At 44.6% G+C, this 19,081-nt stretch overlaps 1 protein-coding gene across 2 annotated transcripts in view; it reads right to left on the bottom strand.

Annotated features, from left to right (window-relative positions):
• Nucleotides 1-3,134: 3,134 nt before the first annotated feature.
• PRDM11 (PR/SET domain 11) overlaps nt 3,135-19,081 on the bottom strand; it is a 43,701-nt gene continuing 27,754 nt past the window's right edge. For both annotated transcript variants that reach the window (XM_067296328.1, XM_067296329.1), the window contains exons 6-8: nt 9,841-10,028; nt 6,149-6,799; nt 3,135-5,299 (exon numbers count right to left, since the gene is read on the bottom strand). In XM_067296328.1, coding sequence (XP_067152429.1) covers nt 3,135-5,299; nt 6,149-6,799; nt 9,841-10,028 — 3,004 coding nt within the window. The remainder of the gene's footprint in view (nt 5,300-6,148; nt 6,800-9,840; nt 10,029-19,081) is intronic.

Raw genomic sequence — 19,081 nt, 5'->3', positions numbered from 1 at the left:
GGGCCCAGCAGTTTGATGGGCCTCTATGAAAAAGAGCCACATACCAAGGAACTTTTATTGCTGCAAACTAAAGGGTAGATTTTTTTTGCTAAAGGAGTTATGGAGCTGAGCAAAGGAAAAAGAAAAAAGGGAGGAGGGGAACTGTCTTTACAGCTTCTTTGAGACCCACAGAAGCTCATTTTAAATATCTTCTTTTGTTATTTTTGTTTCTGCTGCCGCAGTTTCCCAGACATCTGTGCATATCTAAAAAAGGAGATTTCCCCACCATCTGCCCATTCCCCTCTGGTGGGTGGATTCATTTCTTGTCTCCAACATCTAAGTTTACCTAGCCCATCTCCAAATTAGAGCTTAACAGAGCAGCAATACTTTTACAGGGACTACTATTTTTTTTCTTTATGTCTCCTCCAATTTTAATTAAGGAAGGGGCCTCCCAGCTCCCCTGCAGGAAACAGATCTGTGAGCTTTATGACTGCACCATGAACAAGGCTTACTCTCCAGGCCTGGAGGGGCTACAAACACCTCATGTACAGACATTCCTCTTTTATGGTCAAAGAAAGAACTGCCCAAGTCTGTGCAGCGGCAGAGGGTATCCAGTTTCATTCTTACTCCTCTGGATGAATGGGTCAATTTGCTCACATAATTTATTGGGAAAGAGGAAAAAAAATGCACATAACATCATTTTTTGCTTGCTAGGTGTTAAATGCCGTCATGCCTGCGCAAATGCGGAGCAAAGTCCTGACCTAACTCATAGCATTTCTATGAGGATGCCAGGGAGAAACACTTGGGCGCCTCTGTCTTCGCCCCGCAGTGGGGATGCACCCACAGTGTCACCCAGCAGACCTGCTCTCTCGCATCTGAACAAGCACACAATCTGAATACACTGTCTGAGGCAAGGCAGAGGGGAAAGGGATTAAGTGCTACAGACTGTATCCCATCTGCCCAGCTACCACTGCAACCTTTGGAGGGTCTTCTCTACCCCTTTCAAACTACCCAGCCAAACAGCCCTGTTTTACAGCAAAAGCGGCAGAGTCAGGACAAAGAACACAAAGACTCATCTTTACTAGTGCTTCAGACAGCCTCAATCTCTCCTCACCATAGGAACAGAGGGGAAACATTTCTAAAACTCTTGACATATATCAGTCTAGCCATTTCCACGGGTTTAAAAGCTGAGCAAGCATGTAGTGGCATAGTTGCACATCTCTGCCTGATATTAACTGTACAGTTCTGCTTAGGGCAAGTTGGTTAGTGGGAGGTGAGTGAGATTTAGGTAGAAGTGCGTGTTTTCTTGGGGAAGACAGTGCGTGAACCCTGGCAGTGAAAGTGACTCTGAGAGAGATCGGTTCCAAACATGCTACATCTCCATTGAAAACAAACAAAAAAGTTTTAAAAATAAAATAATATTTATATATATATATATATATTTATATAAATGAAAAGCTATCAACTAGCAGCAACGGTTCTAGAGATATCTTAGCACCAAGACCAAGGGCAGGGGGGTAACAGGAGAAAGGAAAGGTTCAGTGTTGCTGATACCACCATCATGTTTCCAAACAACACAGCTCGGCACAAAGCTCATCCCTTTGGGAAGTGAGAACATGTCAGCTTGGACACCTTCTGGACAACAGGTTCTCACTCCCATGATATTCTAGTCAGGTTGGTGCTGTCCATGCCACATCAGCAGGGCAAGGCACTAGCATCTGTGGAGTTTTTGCACTTTTTTTTTTTTTTTTTTTTGCTTTTCTAACCTGAAGTGATATTGTGTGAGTGCATGGAGCTCATTTACTTTAAAAGAATAAAACAAAGAACCCCAAGCCCTCAAAACAATCTCTTTTGTGATGGAAGGTGCGAGTCCCCCATTCATATTTCAGCTGGACTCTGCATCCCTTCAAGGAAGGAAGAACATTTCACAGGAAGAAGTACAGCATCTCTTCTTCCTGCGGTCATCAGTCTGCTGTGCTGTGGAACATGTTACCTTGGTCACAAGAGAATACGTGAACCTTTATAGGACATCATCACATGATTATAATCCAAGATAGATCTTGCATTGATAGCCCCTGCCACCAAACTGCAGCAGGTTTTTCTTTCACTCATTCCAAAAACAAAACAAAACAAAACAAAAAACCCACAACAATCTAGGATTATAAAGACATAGTATAAATAATGTAAATTAGAATATAATTTTTTAAGCCTTTGAATCTCTGCCCAGAGATGGCTATTGACTCATTGGCTGTCTAGCTTCCACAGCAGCCCTGGTTTTGAATGAATAGTTGTATATATATATTTTTTATCTCCTACAATATAAAAATATAAATGCAAAAATTTCCCCCTGCCTTCTCTATTTTGCTATTTTATAGTCTGCACATGACATCATGTTATAATATAGGTATGATAGACTGGTACTACGGTTATCATAAAAGGAGCTGAAAGCCAAGTATTACTCTACAGCCCAAAAGTAGGGAGAACTGAGGAAGGGGCATCACAGTTTAGTGGAGATATTTGTTTTTAAATCAGGAAAAACAAAATAACCCCGCTCCAAGTCTTTCCCTCCTCCCAGTAATCTTTGTGAGTGAAGAAAGCTTCCACTTTAATGAAGAGAACTAGGTGGAGTTGGAGATCTGGGGACAACACAAACACACGGGATGCTCTGTTGGAAATAAGAAATCTGACGGTCGTCAACAAAAGGCTCAAATGGCTCAATAACTGGACTAAACAATGAAAAGACAGGCAGAGATTACAACTGAGAAAAACAAACAAACAACCCAACAAACCAACAACACACATACAAAGGAAACAGCCGGGAGGAGGAGGCTGACAAAGACCCGTCATCTAGCTTATAGATTGTTAGGGTTGAACATGTAGAGTATGGCCCCAGCATATAGCTTCTAAAGAATGAAATGTTGCCACCTACAATGCAGCTGCCATGGTTGGAGACACCAGTAAATTTTTAAACATTGTCTCAATCTTTAAAATTCTGCTTAGTTTCTATTAGACGCACATCGCCTTAACTTTTAAATTTTCAGTGTGGGTTTTTCCTTAATATATATAATATATATATATATTTTTATAATATATCAAAGTTTAGAGTATAGATTAAAAAAATTATTCAACAGCTTTCTGATCTGAGGAATTCCTTCCTAAATATCGGGGTAAAATTCAGAGCCATGGTCCATGCTCTGCAGCATCGGCTTCTGATCAAGAGACGACATCCTGCTCAGCATTTCAGCTGACAGTGCATAACTATTGCCTGACTTTTCTTCAAACCAACTATCTAGTGCCCTTTTGCAATCAAAGTTGGCAATGGGTGGCCCGTTAACGGCAATTGTCAAAAGATCACTGAGCTGCTCCAGCGTGAGCCGGGAGCGGTTGTTTTTGCGCACTCTGTGCAGGGCATTGCGCCCTTTCTCACAGCAGGCCGATGAGGTGGGAAGGACTTTGAGGATCTGAACTATTTTATTTAAGAGGGGAAATCTCTGTTTGTATTTACAAATGTGACTGAGTAAGTCTTTAAAACCATTTTTGGTATAATAATCCACCTTGAGTTCTCGCCACTCCATCAGCAAACTCCCTTGGGTGTCCATCCCCTCTCTGCAAACCTCTCTGGAAAACGATGGGACTGTCTCCAGGTGTTCAAATATTTGTACCATATCCTCCTTCCCATAGCTCATGAGCTCATCAGTGCTTCTGGGCCAAGCTGCAAGGTCAAATACCTGACAGGCTTTCACAAATGTCCGGCTACGGCAATCAAACCTTTGGGCTAGGATCACCTGGGTCTTCTGGCAGATCTTTTCTCTGATTGACTGGAATTTGGCTTCAGCCACCCGTAGGTTTTTCACAGCAATGCCATTAAAGCTTTCACGGAAGTTTTCCTCAAATTCCTGCAAGTACTCCCCAGGTGAGTCTGCCAGCCGACTAATCTCCTGGATAGCCTCTTCTATTTTATCGTCCACTTGCGACACAAGAAGGTACTCCCCTTGGAAGACATAGGCAAGGCGTGAAAGCACAGCAATCACATCCAGCAAGAAGTAGATGAGTTTAATTGACTGATAGTCCATCAAGAACTGCAGGAGGGCCAAGGCAATTGCGGAAGCGTCTGCCCTTTGGGTCTGGCCGCTGACATCTTTGAGATGGGCCACAACCTCAAGGTAATCCTTAATCAGAGCATTGAGCACATTCTGCTCCCCAATGATCCACTTCACCGCTCGGATGTCTCCCAAGAACTCAGTCTCTTCGCACAGAGTGGCAGCAGTGACCCTCAGCTCGCACATGAGTCTGGGAGAATAACGATAGAAACTGAGCAATTGCTTCAAATTATTTTCTAGCTCCTCCAGGCATGGAAGCTCTTTCCCGCTAATTGCATCCAAAATTTCCAAATGGGGCCTGTGTACCATGAATGGCAAGCAGAGTAGCCACGGCAAAGTCTTTCTGATTGTCATGAACAAGTTAGCTCTCAGGCTGGCAGTAATGTTAGCACCATCGACTCCCAAGCCAATAGTTGGCTTCTCATCCTGCAATCGTATTCCCAGGCTGGAAAAAGCCCTGTCTAACGCTTGGAGGTAACTGTCTGTTGTAGAAAAGCCCAGTTCTTGAAGAGACAGGAATTCAGTTGCTGGAGGCCCATCACTGCTCGTGTACTGTACATAAACTGCAACTGTATCTGCAAGCAAGTCATCACTCTGCCCGTCCAGAATGATGCTGAGGAAGGGAGACTGTCGGATCCGTTCCACCAGGTCCTCTCGAAGAGCCCGGGCAATATGGTGAATTAAGATTTGGCAGTCTCCCTCGTTCATGTATTGATCAACCACCTTGAGCTCACACTTTCTCAGTAGTTCTGCCAGTGGCCGAAAGTCATAGTAGGGCCTGCCTTCCAAAGCCAAGTGGTAGGCTGTATTGAAGAGCAGGGTCATATTTCGGCACATCTCTTCTGTCTTCTCTGGATGCATCCTGAGCTTGTAAAGCTGCAGGCACTTCTTGTGGAGGTTGCTCTGGCTGTGAAGCTTTATTGTGTGTATCTTGAACTGCTTTGAGCCAATGATGAAGGCTGAAGTCCGAGAGGATTGCACCGTGTACTGCCTGCAGACATGGCACCACATTTCATTCAACGTTGGGGAGTACCGCAGAAACCAAAATTTTTTAAGCCACTCTTGCTTGAAACGCCGTATCCTCCGACCAGTCGCAGAAGACATCTTGGAAGGCTCGTCTGTAGCAGCAATCATGTCATTGGAAACTGATTCATCAGCAGAATCCACCTCTTGGTCATCGTCCTCCATGATGGTGGGAACAGAGATGATGCTTTCTGAAGCTGCAGAAAGAAAACAGAAGAAGGAGGAAAAAATAAGACATTTACAAAGTTGCTGAGCTTGAGAAACACCCTATTGGTGACAGTAAAGCACTGCCTGATCAACTGGCTGTACCCTGCTTTCTCCTGCTCACAATGCACTATGGGCAGAATTTGAATCCTGGCTTTGAAGGAAAATAAATCAATGTTTCTGCTTATGAACTTTGTCTCCAACATGCCATGCTGTACAGCAAAAAATGGTATTACATCCTGGCTACTTTCACAATATACAGGGTGACCCAAATATTCCTTTGGTGGAGGTTACTGGCTGCTTGACAGCACATTCCTGGAGGAAATGAAATGTATCTTCACAAAGGGACACATTTGTGTAAAGGCAGTGGAGTAAACAGAGAGTGCTTTCCAACAAGGGACACAGCAGGACATCATTTCATACACAAAGAGTACGCATTTCAGTGTTACCACAGAGTCATTCAGACTTTCAAGCAAAGCTTCTTGGTGGCATGTAAGGCACCATGGAGGGGTTTCTGCTGAAAGAGAATGCATCAAAAATACAGCAAACAAACTGTCTGCAATGGAATGTCTTTTTTTATTGGCACTGCATTATTGATTACAATGGAAACAAATAGAGCAAGTTGTCATTACAAAGTCTTTCCCAGACAATGTCTTCCACTGTGCCAACAGCATCAGCTCCTGACCCACCCGTTCACAAAACCTCGCCATGAACCCTCCACAGAACCAAGTGTTCTCCTGAATATTCAGAGCAAAATGTTTTAGATGGGCACACAGCACACAGGCATCTCACTACTTTCCTTAGGCAGGGTTTGGAGAACGTTCTTACTCGGCAAGGCTTACCTGTGGGGTCAGAGAACTCTTGGAGCTCGGGTACCTGAGGCGGTAACACGGGTGGCTCAGGTAACTTCCCAGATCTTAGCATGTCTAACTCAGCCTGCAACTCCCGGATCTTCTTCTTCAGCCGGATGCAGTTGGGGCAGAAGGAGGTGGTGGGGATTTCATGGGAGTTGCCTTGAGCAGAGGCCAGCAACAGCTCAGTTGGGCTGTCTGCTTTGAGTGACAGAGGCTCTTCTTCTTCATCTTCGACAAGCCCCATCTCTTTGGCTGAGCTAAAAGAGGAACCGTGGGGGACCTTCCATTCCCCCTCACTCCGGTCTCTGCTGAAGTTCAGGGAGCCATGTTGCATGGCACTGCCGCACCTCTCAAAGATGTCTTCAGCCTGGTATTTAGACGCTTTCCTGATGGAAATGGGTGTACTTGTCGCTAACTGGTTCTCTTTCAACTTGGCAGACTCTAAAGAAGCCTCCAGGACATCTTTGAAGATGAGGTCAATTTTTTTTTTCTTTGTTTGGGGGTGGGACTCCCCCTCATCACAGCTGCGCTTATAAGGGCTCTTCCCTTGCTTCAGTGTGGTGAGCTGGAGCGGCCCCCGCATGTCCTCTTGATTTTCCACGTTCTTTTCTGACTTCTCCCTCTGTAACTTTTTGTCTCCTAGAAAGGAAAATGAGGGGTGGGTATTATCACTGGGAACCAAGCAACATTCCTCAATCTAAAACTCTAAAAAAGAATAAAAAGGCAAGCTGAATCCCTGCAGGTTTGTTCATTGCGTTACAAACCAGGGAACTGACACAACTCAGTGAAAACCAAGGCTTGCGAGAGGAGGGGCCTCTGCAAAAGCAGAGACAGTCCTAGGTAGCCACAGAGGAATAGGACCCCCACACTTTAAAGAGAAGAGAAACTACAGGCAGCTTGTTTAACCTAAGAGGTATAACCAACCTGCGCTGAAAGGAGACTACAAGGTGAATGATGGATCACAGTGGAACCTAATGCCCAGAGCCCAAATGCCAGTTTGGCTGGCTGGAAGACTTGTGCCTGTTTTGACTTGGTAAAAGGTATCAGGTGTACAGCAGGTGCAGTGAGAGATTCAGACTGTTTCACGAGAACCCCAGTGTCTGTGCATGCCATAGCACAATGTTTGCAAGCCCCTTCACTCTGTTTCTGCTTGGAGGCTGCTCCAGAAACGCAAAGGCAAAGGAGTAAAAATAACTTGTACTCTTAAACCCCAAGGTATGCATTGCCAACTGAGCTAGAACGGGTGAATGACCTCCAAGAATGGGACATTTAGCTTGTCCCAGTGAGTCTAAGAGCGTGGCTGTTATTCAGTGATAAAAATAAATTAAAAAGAAAAGCAACTTCATACAAGTTATTAACTGCTTAAAATAAAGGGAATAGCCAGTTTTCCTTACCTGGAAATTCAAAAGACGAAAGGTTTGGTTCAATTTCCATCTTTCTTCTATCTTGTAAATAACTTCAAGCATTGATGGCTTCCCAAACAAGACGTTGCTTTATGCTGATTTTTTTGGTTTTGTTTGCTTTTAAAGTGTATTCATGCTTTCATAAGAGTAACAGGGTAAAAGCTACCAGTGCCTCTCTAAAGAGAGCAATGCTAAGAATGCAGAAAAGATGCAAGACTCAAAACAGTTAGAGTATGGCACCATAAAAAGGGCTGGCCTGGCTGGCAAGTGTTTTGTGGTAGGTTCTGATACTGGCTGGCAACTCCAATTACTTCTTGAGTGAATCAGAAATAATAGACCTGGTTTTCAACACATTCTGTCAGAATATCTCTAAAGGCAGAGCTTTGAGTTTCTGCCCTAATGTTTTCCCTGTTACGGACTATTACAACTGTTGGCAGAGGAAGGGATTTAAGAGGATGGATCCTCCTTCTTTCTGTGTGATTTTTTCCCCTAACTGAATGGTTCAGACCTATGAAAAAGGTAGAAATCACAAGAGGATCCCTCATATTATTGGTATCAACTCCATTGATGAGGTGGGGCAGAAACTACTAATAGAAACAAGACCCGGGAACTATGTTCCTTTTTTGTGACTTAAAAAAGTGCCATTTCATTTGAGAGGTTTTTGCAGGGAATTGGGAATCTTTTAAATATAAAGTTCCTCACAGATTTTTATTCTTTTCCCTGATCGCCTCCCAGTGCCATCCCAGCTGATGCTGAGATGTCTGGGCAGTCAAACAATGTCCTTTCGTGAATGTGTGAACGCAGTCCTGAGCTCAGTGCAGTGTGGAATGAGCTCACTGGGACATGAGGGGGCTTCTGGATGGTCTCCAGAGTCACCTGGCTTTCTACCTGACTGTGTGGACGGATATGGGGGGTCGTGAGGAGCCCAGAGGCAGATCTTCACAACACTCGTACCACAGAGCAGACTGTGAGTTATTATTTCAGTTCACACAAACCGTGACACTAAATGCAAGTCTGTATGTCAGGGCAATTGCTCTCAGCCTTGGTGCCCTTCCAGACCAACACTGGAACTGCACGTGCTCTGACAGCACAGACTTTCTCCTGCAGTACTTTCTAGAGAGTACTAAGCTACCTAGACAACTAATGTGTATGTGGGATGCAGCAAAATTACTGCAGCATGTATCTAATCATTCAGTGATTAATAAAATCATTAATATAAAAACGCACATTCATAACAGCGTTAATTCACAAGTGGGCATTGCCCAAGTATAGCCATCAAGATATAACACTCCAAGTGCATAAGAACTCCAAGGTGATGGAGAATAACCAATTATTTCAGGACATTTTGTCCACCCCATGTTTAAAGAGGAGACACCTTTTACCAAGTCAAGGCAGCAACAGCAGCTGTGCAATAATATACAAGGGAATCTTAATTAGAAGGTTATATTTAGCATGGCTGCCCCTCTGAGGCCCTGCCATTCTGTGGCTAGACCTGAAAAGAAATGCCCTTAATTCCCTTCAGGTTTCAGCATTGTTTAGATGAACAGATGCATTAAGATTTTTTGCCTTCCTCTAAAGCTTCCTGTATTGCTGACATTTCACTGACCTAAAGGATCACTGGATTTGTTCCAGCATGACTATTGTTAAGATAAGATAACAATTTTTATCCAGGGAAGAATCAGTCTGAGAAGCGCAAAGCCTCCTGTATGTTGTACAAGCACTCTAAAGTTGTGAGACTAAGGAGTCTCTAGCTGATGTCGCGCTGATCCCAAATTATCTCTCTGAAGAAAGAGGAGATAAATTAAGCCAGGAAAATGGACATACAAACACACCAAGGAAATCTCACCTTCACATGCACACAAAACCAGTCAGAGCTCCCTCAAACAGGAGCCAGAGGAAACAGCACATTCAGAAGAAAAAACTAATGGCTGTCTGCAGGACCACCAGCTCAGCAATCTTCAGACCAGAAAGTCTTGTGACAGGGGAGCTCTGAGATTCCTGGCCTTTGTATCAGGCCCTAATAGCACACACACAGCACAACACAACACAGATCTTTCTTTTGTGATCTTTATGACCTTGGTTATATTATTCTTCTTATACACTCAACCATCTAAGCCACACAGAGCTGGGGGCTCTTGCCCTAATGGGCTTTGCTTCTAGAAAGGCAAATCTCCTTGCACTGCCTGTACATTACCTATTTCACCCAATGCACTCGGTGCAAGAAGTGTGTGGTTAGGGGAGAGGGTGGAAAGGGATGAAGGAAAAGGAGAGACTCACCTCTTGTGAGATTTCTGTTGATGGTCTCCTGGGACATACTATGCAACCGCTTCATGTAATCCTCACTGTACCAGACCCTCAGTTTCTCGCCAGGCCGGATGTCGCGACAGGTGCGGAAGTAAATCCTCTCACTGTGCTGAAAGGCCATCAGGTTCTGCTCCCTCTCCTCTCGGGAGATGATCACATACCTGAGGGTGAGGTGACAAGGCAGGCGTGAAGCACAAACTTCTCTCCCATGCACCCCTTGCGTCAGAACTACAACCGTGATCAAGCCAGAATGACCTTCAAGAGGGCCATAGACACAGCAAGGTTGGATAGCATGGAATTATAAATAATAATATGCAAAGTGCTAGAAATACAGGACTACGAACAAGGAACACCTAAGGAATAATAAACCATTGGGTCCATTTCTGCTGTGGAAGGGAAGTGCGTCTGATGGTTACCACTACAACAACATATAGCCAACCTGAGGGAGCATCTCTGCCAGTAATGGTGATGCATACTTTCACCAGAGATTTCTTTGCCTATCAGTGGAAACAAGGACTTCTGGATTCCTCACCATCATTTTACATCCTGGGGTCACCCTTGTTCCCAGGATCATCCTGAATATGACAAGGTCCCTCTGCCGGTCTGTTTCCCAAACACCATTTTCCTTTACAGCAGAAACCAGATTTCCTTGCTTCCTCTCCTCTTGGACAAGCAGAATAAGAGATGTTCAAAGGAGAGAAACACAGGCAAGTAAGGTGCACAGGGTATTAGGTGGTAGTCCGAAAGGAAACCAAGGACATGCCAGTATTCGCAGATTTTGCACTTGGACATTCAGTGGGGTCTGACATAAAAATACAAACAGTCCTGCAAATCTAGGGAAACCTTAACTGCCTGAAAATTCAACACTGCACGGTGGGAACCTCCTGGCAATTCTGACAGAAGGATCATTATCTGAGCATGGGATTTGTTTTTCTGCTCCAAAATAGCTAAATTTCAGCTCAGCAGAAACATTAATTCACCACTCCCATCAACTGACCCTCTGTGCGACTTGATAACATAGAGATCTATAGGAAGGATCATATTATTCATTCTTATACTCCTTGTTTTCTTGTTAGAAGAAATGAAAAGGCTTAATAATAATGGTTCTAGCTGCTGCTGTACATGATCTCATAACAGCTCCCCATGCATGGCATGTACAGAGCTGAGAGCAGATCTGAACCGTTTAGAGCGCAAACTCTTTTGCTCTCTTACACCATTTGCCTATGTTATTCAGTGCTCCTTATCACAGTCACATTAGCAAAGGCAAGCAGCATGTGCCTCCTTTGACATCTGTTGCTACTAGTCCTTGTCCAAATGTTCCCCTGTAACTCACAGCTATTTCTTTGGCTTGGGAAATCCATCAATTTTTCTTTGAATGCTCTCTCCTTCTCTGGCCCATATGTACACACACAGACTCAAGTCCACATGCACATGATCACACAAACCCACACATGTAAGGTCACAAACTTGGTCAAACTTCCTGCAAAACACAGAAAACAAGTCTGCAATGTCTCAGATTGCCTGAGGCTCCAGTAATTCTGGTTTTAATGTAAAGCAACTGTGCATTTGCCTGTAATTGGCTGTGTTTTTTCTGCATGTTACCCAGGATACTGTAGTCTTCAATAATTTTTTAAACAGCAGGTTCTGCCACTGATTGCCAAAATAAGCCAAATATTGACTTCTGTTAACCCTTATTTTATGGTTTTTGGATCACAAAACAAAGGGACTTTTAAACCACCTGTTTGTATGTTTGAGAGGGAACACAGGCCTGGATCAATGCAATGGGAAGGAGATCGTGGAATGGCACAGAGCCAGTGCTGCTGGGAAGTCACTTCTCTGTGTTACTAATCACTCCATAAAAGGTGTGTCAGGCATTCAGCCAGCCATACCACAGTCCCCTTGAGATACACTCATTTGCTGCAGTCAGTTTGATGCTCTGCAGCACAGGTCATCCTAGAAGGTGCTCACTACAGTTCAGGCAAAACACCAGGATGCTTTCTAATGACAAATCAGGAGATCCTGTAGCTGCTCTGCATCCGCCTGCCCAAACATCAGTGAGAGCAATGATAAGATCAGACTGTCCCTGTGACTGAGCACAATTACCTTCAGAGAGGTATCACCCCCAAGCCATCCATAGCTCTTTAATAAAACATACTGAATACAAAGCCAATAGCTTTGAAGAATTTATAGGGTAATGGCTAGCAACGCAGGACAATCTGATACAGCAGCTGCATTTGACAACGAGATTTAAAATCTGGAAAACAGCTTTGCATGGGGAGGGAGGAGACACCAGGACTCATTTTTATGTTTAAGTATTTTATTAAATATTAACATGCTTTGCCCATTCACTCTCATCATGCCTCTAAATCCCTCAAAGCTTCTGCCTAAGAGACAGGAAACTTTGTTTTTGTCCTTCAGCTTTGCTGCCTGTATCCTCCAATTCCTGCTGCCTTATGACATAGCTGTGAGCTAGGAGGAAAAGAGCAGGCTGGAGAGAGAACTGCAGTACTGCTGCATCCCTGCAGCACACCACTGATTCATTTGGATCAATCTATTGTCCAACAGTGACTAGCGCTGGAAATTTCACCAGGAGATATTGAGAAAGCCCTTAATGGACAGTTATGGAATAATCCAGTCATAAACACATTTCTTCACACCTGCTGGCAGTTAGTAATTGGTTTACGTCCTGAAAGAGGAAGCTTTTATATCTGTGATATTTTCCCTAGGTAACGCAAATGTGGATGAGATCATCCATACAAATGAATTGCTTTTGAACCAACGCTGCCAAGCTCCTGGCTTTAGTGACCCCACAGGCAATAATTAGATGGGTTACAAAGGACTGAGTAAAAACCAAATTTCACTTGTCAGTCTAAGACATTCACTGCCACTGAATGTCACAGATTTGAGGTAGGAACTTTCCCTAAGACACAGGAAGTCACTCCAAAAAATAGCAGCCTATTCAACTAAGAAGGGACACAAACTGCCTGGTGAGGAGAGGCGAGACTATACAATTCTGCCTTTACTGACACATCTTCCCAAGGCCAAAACTCTCATGTCCTGAAACACTCTTCCCACTAACACTGCAAAGGGCCCAGCCTCCCTCCTGAAGCAAAACACAAACTAAATTGATGCAAGAAGATTGTCTTGATTTAGACATCTTGAAGAGAAATGGCTATACTGCCACAAGCCCTGTGCAGAGACGGGCCTTACGCCCTGCTTTCATAGCAAGTTTCCCAAAGGACTGACAATCCCTGGAGGAGGAGTGGGGATGAGGAAGGCCATTTGGGCAGACCCAGCCATCTGGAATCACTCCCATTCCTGGAGAGAGGCGCTGGCCGATCCTTGCCATGAACTACAAAAAAAGTCACTTTATCTCTCATTAGGGAGAGACCTGCCACCCACTTTGTTCCCTGCGATGGGCCAGCCAAGACACAGACTCATGGCAAGGCTCAAGACCAACGCAGACTTTGCCCAGCCTATTCAGGACCAGCTAACATGACGTTCCCAGCACCAAAGGAGACTATGGGCCCTGCTGCCCCGCCACTGCTATAGGGGCTTGGATCAGTCCCTGCACTGGCACCTTCCCCACAGCATTTCCAGCTAGCAGCTCCTGCTGTCCTAGCCTCCCTTCTTTCTAAGCCACAGCTTGCCTGGGACACCAAATGGCCAAGTTTTTGGATAGTTTAGTGAGCATGTTCAGAAAATGCCCAACTATTTTTTGGCATCTGTGGCCCATTCTTTCCCAGCCTCAGCAGCAAGGGCAGCTGGAGGGAAACTGGGGCAGCCGGGAGAGACTGAACAAGGGCTGAGCAGTGGGAGACTCAATCCTCTGCTCCCTCTCCCCAGTATTTGCCCCACTCCTTTCCCCTCCCAGTCAGCCCCCGCTTGCTCTTCCCCTCCAGGCAGCCCTGGCAGTGCCTTTGCCGATGTCCAGCCAGCACAGAGCACCATGGGGAAATGGCCACAGGCCTTTCCAAAGCCATGGCTGGCTGCAAACCCATGGCTGGCTGCAAACCCATGGCAGGAGATCCAGTGGAAGAGACTTGCTACCAGCCTCGACATATGCACTGGGGGTGCCAAATTTGCAAATATACCACCTCAGCTCTCTAACCCTTAGCGCCCTGGAGGAGACTGAGCATCTGTGACAGATACGATCTTGAATTACTTGTTACAAGTTCAGGCAAAAAATTATGAGAGAAACAAATGACTCAACAGCAGCTGTGATAAAAGTATTATATATTTATTGCAATCCTAACAAAAATATTTTTAAAGAGAGAATTTTTCAGCATATACAAGATATAGAAATACCGGGGTGAAGCACAGCCGTTTGCTTTGACATGGGCCACTTACTTCAATAATCAGTTAACATGATGCATACAGGACGATATATCCTTTGCGAGCCAGTACAGAAAAGCCACTTCACTAAGGGATCTACACAGGGCAGGAAATCTGGCCCCAGATTTGGGCCAATCTGTTATATTCCACAGAGGAAACTTGCGGAGACATCAGTCAGTTTATAATACATGGTTCTTTCTCCTGAGCCCAATATTTGAGGAGTTTCTCTTTAAGGCTGCACATCCTGTTAAGCCAGGAAAACAGGGTTCACTCTCTAAGTGCTTCTATACACACAGACTGATGGAAGCAACCATCCTGATGGTCCTCCTAGCTCCCAGCAGTGCTTAGCACCTGCAGGACTCTCCTACTGTGCAGATCTGAGGGTTCCTGGAGGGGATCCCCCAAGACAACAGCAAAGGAGCTAATCCCATCAGTATATCAACAGGAGAACATCAGCATGGACCTAATACTATAAAAATTTAAAATACTACTTCTAATACATCACAGCAGCACTGCATTGACTCAGAAAGTCTTTAGAACATGTCATAATTTTTCAGTTCTCTGTAAATCACATTATTAAATCCACTTCCCTCAGATTTCCCAATCTTCCCTTCAATTTAAAAGAGGATAGATTGTAACTTTTGCAGAATACAAATGTTACAAACAGAAGTAAAACCACATTCTCACAGAAAGGTAAGTGAATCCTGCCCTGGTCTGGCATTGGCATTAAGAGGAAGTTCCTCTGTGTGAAACCAAAGCAGTCATTCCTCAGAAGAAAGGAGTTTTTTCCTCCTTACCAGACCTCTAATTCCTTGAGCAAGGGCCTTTTACCACATCATTAGGAATAAATTATTTGCATTAAGATTATAGAACAATTAAAAAGAAAAAAAGGAAAACCATGTCAGGAATGCTTGACACTGCAGTTATACAGCAAGCGGTCCAAAATAGAACCTAACACAATATGCATTTAAAGGAGAGGCCAAACAGATTAAAGAAAATCCTTTAAAAGCAAGTAGAGTGAGCCGTCCTTCTGCTGTACTGTGCCGTCTATGTTCAACTTCTGATAAAATATACAACTTTTTGGCCAAGTCTGTAGCCCACACATGACATGAGGATCGGTTGAACGGTTTTCTGCAGCCCAGCTCTACCTACAGCAGGACAGCCCAGAAAGCAATGGCATGTTGTGTGTGAGCAACACCTTGGCCCTCTTTCCTGCTGAGACATGACAGGATAATGGTCCAGATTTTTCCAGAGATGGGGGCAGCATGGTAAGTGCAGATGTGCAAATCAAGCAGAAAACAGACATATTGTAAAAAAGCTGCCATGTATGTTACTACCACGTGAGGAGAAATTATTAAAGCCTACTTTCAAAACTGGGATCATACATGGAATCCTCATGCAGCAGTGAAACAATTAAAATGTTAAAACACAGTTCTTTCTTGCATCTGGATGGAAAAAAAAAAAGCAGTACTAAACCAACACGTTCAAGGTTTTAACCTATATAGCTGTGAATTTAGATTGTAAACTCTCCACGACAGAGGAACACAGTACAGATTCCACCCTAAACAACGCAGAGTAAGTGCAGAGTAACTGTACTGAAGTTGATGGAGTTACAGTGATATAAGCATTCTTGAGGTCAGAAGCAGGGCCTGTATCTTCCCATGTTTCTGCACAGTCTCTCACATTTTGAAGAGGCAGAGGTTGTTCAAAACTGAGAATTATAACATGCAAGAAAATAATACATTACAATTCTGTTTGAGTTCTGCCATATTACGTATAACCATATTTTAACTGCAAATGTGAAGGGTAGGTTGGGTTTCAGACAGACTGGAGAAGACAAAGATTAAACTCTTCAAAATAAGTGCATGTGGAACTGCAGGGATCCAGGCTCATGCCAGAGTAGCCCTTCTCAGCAGACTAATGCCACACAGCGCTCACATCTTTTCTCCTGTCATTTTGCTGGCAGAAAGTTCTCTCAGCATCGTGCTTTCTCCCCTTCCCTGCATACACTCTGCTTTTATATCCCTTTCCCTGAACCTGTGTGTAACAGTCACAGTAAGCCCTGAACTATTGCTGAACCCAAGATAAAAACAATGAGCAATTAGACTTTTTAGAGCTGTAAGGATACTGTTAGTTAAGACTCTGCACAGTGCATACACTAATTTGCAGGATGATGATGGGAAAGCAGTAGTACGGGAAATTTGTGGTTGACTGTACAGGGAGTTCTGCAGTACACTGTCTCAGTAAATTATGTTTCACAGGCATGAAAAAGAGATCAAGATAATGACTCCTATTGCACCTCTTAGCCTCTAGAGCATTTAAAGCATAGGGAAACTAGTGATAATTCCTAGTCTCTAGGAACAGAGAGATGCCCTACATCCCAAGCTCTATAATGTCTGAGATTCCTCTTTGTCATTGCAGAGGGCCAGCCCTACTAGTCAGCTCCCATAATTCATACTGTTTTATTAGATAGCAGGAGGGTGGACGGGGTGGGGGTGGCTGTTTACCTTCCCCACATAATACTGATCCACACGTAGACGCCATGTGAGCATGCAGAAGCTCAAAACAGTGCACCTTTCTTTGCTTTATACGGAGCAGACTAAAAATGGTGTTTTCTCTTTCGTGACCTGGTAGTCCGTGCAGGAGGAGCCTGCTTTGGGGGGTTTGGGTTAGACTCCGCACTCGGCTCAGGGGCAGGTTTTGAGCAAGCTGCTTGAAGAAGAGACCCCTGCATGGCACTAGGATCCTGTATTTTATGGAAAGCCTGGACCCCATCACGGATTTCTGAAAGGGTCTGGCACATCTGGCCAACTTGGCTGGTGAGGTCAGCCATCCTCTGACCGATCACATGCATGCTATCTGCCATGTCTCTGTGAATAGCCACCAGCTCCTGGCAGAACTGTCTGAACAGGTCTGTTTGCTGCGTGTGGGAATGAAGAAGCTGGCGATCAAAGCTGGAGAGAGGTGGGCTCCTCGTTCGTGGGTGCGGAGGTCTGCAGGATGACGAAGTGTGTGGGGACGGATGGTGCACTTCCTGCCTTTGGCTGGTAGCTTCCGAGTGCTCTGATGATGAAGAGGTGCGGAGAAAGGAGGGCCCGGAGAGCTGGTTGACTTCTGCACCAGCCCTCTGCAGAGATGAGAAGCAGTGTTCCCGAGAAGTGCCTGGCATCTCTTCATCTTCGTCAGCTTAAACAGAAGAGGAAGCATGAATTATTACTGTGAAGCCCCTCACAGCTCCGACTTCTGTTTCAAGGTATCTCAAAGCATGTGGAAAAGGGTTTTCCCCTTCCCCTAGTCTGCCATTTGGTACAAGCCTGCAGCTCCTGATGCATAATGCAACCTGCATGTGATGCAGCATTAGCACCTGTGTGACAGGCTTAGCCACAAGAGGCCTGAAGAGCGAGGGAACCCAGTCAACTGAGGAGGAATCCAAGCTGCCACGGCATCCTGTATATAGTGTTATTCATTACTAGAAGATAGATAATTTTCATTACAATGACTCACCTTCTCCAAAACTGCAACTAGCTAGAACACTCAAATATTTTGGGGGGACACAGGCTCCTGGCCTTTGGTCCAGTCCCAGGACACCCCTGACCCATGTTGGTTCTTCATGGCCCCATGTTACTTCTTACATCCTCCTCACAGAGAAACATATAAACATAGTACTTGCTATTCGCGAAATCTGGACTGCATGTCCACTATATGGCTTGGCATCACCGAGTAAGGTATTCAAGCAGTAAGGTAAGGGTATTCAAGCAACCTCCTATTAACCAGGCAAATAAACTTGAAGCAAAACCAAAACCGAAGCAAAACTCCAAACTCTCAATATTTTGATAAATATCTAGTGGTATGCCATTTCACGGGTACAGGCACATCAAGCGTAAGAAGAGATGATACTGCATTTGCTGTAACTACCTACTATCTTCTTGCACAAAGTGTATTCATTTTGCCCCCGAAGTAGGGCAACTGGCTTCCAAGACAGATGCCAAGAGTCACCAAGTCCCACTTTGCCACTGCTTGAAGAATTCTGTCTTTGCTTTCCCACTAACAGTGTTACTTCAGATAACAAACCTAATGTGCTGGGACAACATCACCTGTGAAGTATTAGTTAGCTCACTTCTCAAAAGAAGAAACCCCTCTTTCTCTCCTTTGTATCCCTAAAAGCTCATAGACAAACAAGTTCCACCTCCATACAAGAAAACTGCATGTGGGCAACCGGGGAAAGACCTGCAAAAAGCAGCTTGTGGTTCAGTACTGGAAGGTGTTTGAGAGTTGCGATATAAGAAGGTTAACTTAGAAAGCAGGCCAGTATTTTCTTAACAAAGAGTGGAGGAGGATTATCATCTACCCTTTTCATAGCACTTGTACTGAGACCTCAGACCACTACTGAGAAATCACTGGTGGCCTGGCATCAGAGCACAAACACCAGTGATCATTTAAACCCCAACCCTGGCCTCCCCAACAGCCCTCTTAGATGATTACCATGCAGCGATCCATTAGTGACAGTCACATGGTTCACAGCTTGACAGCACTACCCTTTTATTGGGGTGCATGCAAGATGAAAAGTTTCTAATCTTTTACAAATACTTTTCCACTGACTGGACGTAGTTGCACTTTACCTACAGCTGCTCCCTCACTTGTAGGATCAGTTCAGACTTGCATCCCTTTAAGAAAGTGGAACCCAAACAATGTCTACCCTTAGAAGATGGTAGGGTAAAAGGCTACAGAAGCAGATACAGAAGAAGACTTTTAACTTGCAAACAGCTTGCCCTCAATCCACCTCATCATCCCATGATCACCAGAGCAGGTTGCCTTGAAGTCAAACACAGGTGGGTCCTGGCTTGACAGGCAACTGAGCATCTCACAAAACACACAGTAC

The sequence above is a fragment of the Apteryx mantelli genome, chromosome 4 (genome assembly GCF_036417845.1).
Source record: "Apteryx mantelli isolate bAptMan1 chromosome 4, bAptMan1.hap1, whole genome shotgun sequence".
Lineage (NCBI taxonomy): Eukaryota > Metazoa > Chordata > Aves > Apterygiformes > Apterygidae > Apteryx > Apteryx mantelli.
The sequence above is the reverse complement of the archived record's forward strand: the minus strand, read 5'-3'. Positions and strand labels throughout refer to the sequence as shown.